Genomic DNA, 2,792 nt, shown 5'->3' on the forward strand with positions numbered 1-2,792 from the left:
AAGCACTTGATGTGAACTTTCCACACTCTTCGCACCCTGAGCCCAGCCTCTTGCCTCTTGCCTCCTGCCTCCTGCCTCTCCCTCCCCGATCCCTCCTCCTCTCCCTCGGCTTCACACTTCCAGCGCAGTTGCAGGTTGAATCAGTTTGCCCTTGTTTCCTGTCACATGGCTTGGAAATCGGATCCCCGCGTTCTACTATCTGCTCCCGTCGCCGCGCTGGTGTCAGTCGAGTCGTAGTAGACGCAGCTTGGAGACGTATCAACTTTTCACTTGGACTTGTAACGAGGTTGCGGAGGGAGCGACACGAAGTCCCCCAGTCAATCCTTCCTTCCTTCCTTCCTTCCTTCCTGCCTTCCTTCCTTCCTTCCTTCTGCCCGTGGGTCAGCCGGCGCGCGCGCATCTCTTCCCCGGACCGCAGTCCACCTGAGGAGCGCAAACCCTGCGCCGTGCACCGCCTCACCAATGGATCCCTGGACGGTGACCTCTGCGCTGTTCCTGGCCGGGCTCGTCTCCTCCGCGGCTTTCAGTCATTTTGACACGGGTGAGTCTAAACTTTGCTGTCACCATTTCCCCCGGTGACAATGGTCCCGCGGTGTCTTTTACGCACCGGGGGAGATCGTCACGTTTTACGCGCAAAAAAACGGATAAAACGCGTTATCATGTAGTTTTGACATTGTTAAAGGTGTAATTACGTTGTTATAACGCGTGTGTTACGTCTGAACACCAATCAGCTCTTGTTTTTCTTGCAGAACAAATCATTTAACGTCCCATTTGGACTCCAGTCAACATGAATTAGAATTGAAGTATATGAATAACGCCACCATGATAATTATGCTCATGTTCTTCCGTATATTGATATTAATTGATTATGGATTATGCTAGAAATGATAAATCATGCTCATGTGCTTGTGTGAGTGAGCGGTGGGTTGCGTAAGCGATCGATCCCGAAAGCCTCCGCTGCCAAAACAGGCTGAAAGTACCGGGAGCGACGACTTCTACATCATCCGGTAGAATCATAGGAGGACGAGGGTTCAATGCCCCGTCTCCCCCCCGGAGCATCCAACCCAGCGGAGTGTCGAGGGGCCGGGCCGGACTCCAGACCTGCGCTCCCCTCCACGTCTGTTTCCCTATTTCATATTTTAGCAATCTCAAAGGCGTGATAATCTTTCCTGATTTTTACGCACTAGTTGATAAAAAAAAAAAACTTAAAAAAAAATGATTTGCATGTAGCTTTATATAGTAGGTATGCATGTTCACGTTTGTCATGCCCTTTTACAGTGTATTAAGTGTCATCTTCTATATTTTTTCTCATTATGATTATGACAATGATCCTTTCAGACACGTTTAACCCTGAAATGAACTTTAAATGCGCACGCAGACACTCTATACGCCTCTGATGCGCCTTCAAGTTCAGACTAATTCACGTCACGCTCTCCTTTTTACGCGTTTGTGCAACACGTTTAACCTCTTCTGCCCGGGCCCCGTGTTTTTCAGGGCCCCCCGTGTTTATTCCCCCTGAAACGCGCACGTCTAATAACGGCGACCGCACAAACCGAGCCTCTTCTCGCTGTAATTTGCGCCGCGTTTCATGTCAAAGCACCAAATCCGTGCGCTTTCCTTTTTTGTTTTGTTTTTTTCTGTCTCTTAATTATAGCCCTGCAATTCAAATTAGAGGGTCTAGCATCTGGGCTCGTACGTAACTGCTCCCATGTGTACCTATGTATTAACAAAGTATTTAAAGCAATGGTATTCCCCCTCGTAACGCTGAGTGGAAGTCAGCTGTGGCGTATGTCGTCCCGTACAGTAACACGTCATTTATGTGGACAGCATATGGTGGTAAGGGGATAGGCCTGTTTCATGCTCTACCATGTTCCATTTAATGTGCACTGTGCAATGAAACGGTCAGTACAGGTTAAACACACCAACCTGTCTGCGCCTATCATCTGTTAAAGTAAGGGTTTATGATATTGGAAGTGAACTTTATTGTTATTGCACAGACTGAGTGCGTATCCACAGTTTGCACACCCTCACACGCATTCAAATGTGAGCAAAACATGGATGAGATGGCAGAACTAAACTGGAACTAGAACAGGTCCGAACCAGGTTTACGTCACGACTGGGCTCAAAGCAGGACCAAAGTCAGAACAATCAGAAAAGTGTTTTGTTAAAATGATGCGAAAAGGCTGTGTCTATTGTCCCTCGGCACCAAAATGCAAAATATGTTTCTCCTTTGTCTCCGTTCAACGTTCAAACTATTGTATTGCTTCTAATTAAGCATTTCATTTCCAGTCATTTCCTACTAGGCTCAATAATAATGTTAGTCTGAATTTCACAATCAAAATTGTCCTGATGTGACTTGAGTCGAAAGGAAATATAGCGGCTCATCAAAGTAATTAATCCAAGAAAGCAACTAAACAGTGTTTTTTAAAGCAATTTGAGATGGAACGTTAAAACTAAACTTTTTGTTAGGTCATGTCTTTGTTAGGCAAGTGTTTTTAGTTGTATATTAAAAAATAACAAAAAAAACACCTGTAATGAAGTACTGTAATTGTGTTTATTTAAGTCTATTTCCTCTAACACACATATAACTTTATGGTTTTAACAGTATGGCCTGTAAATATTTGAAATTCAAAGTCTACTCTGTCAACACAAATTAACACAGGAAAAGGAAATGTTAATAATTACCACACAATGATTTGGGGATTTTCTCTTTAGACACTGTACATAACATCACAACGTAACGATTATTGACACCACAATAAAACAACAGAGAAATCATTCCCCAATATTCA

The 2,792-nt window shown here is 44.4% G+C and overlaps 1 protein-coding gene across 1 annotated transcript in view; it reads left to right on the forward strand.

The window, feature by feature from the left end:
- Window positions 1-444: 444 nt before the first annotated feature.
- kremen1 (kringle containing transmembrane protein 1) overlaps window positions 445-2,792 on the forward strand; it is a 79,075-nt gene continuing 76,727 nt past the window's right edge. The window contains exon 1 of the mRNA XM_072432631.1: window positions 445-541. Coding sequence (XP_072288732.1) covers window positions 463-541 — 79 coding nt within the window. The 5' untranslated portion in view covers window positions 445-462. The remainder of the gene's footprint in view (window positions 542-2,792) is intronic.

Source organism: Eucyclogobius newberryi, unplaced genomic scaffold, assembly GCF_026437365.1.
Source record: "Eucyclogobius newberryi isolate DKJ021-1_F unplaced genomic scaffold, fEucNew1.0.hap1 SCAF_6, whole genome shotgun sequence".
NCBI lineage: Eukaryota > Metazoa > Chordata > Actinopteri > Gobiiformes > Gobiidae > Eucyclogobius > Eucyclogobius newberryi.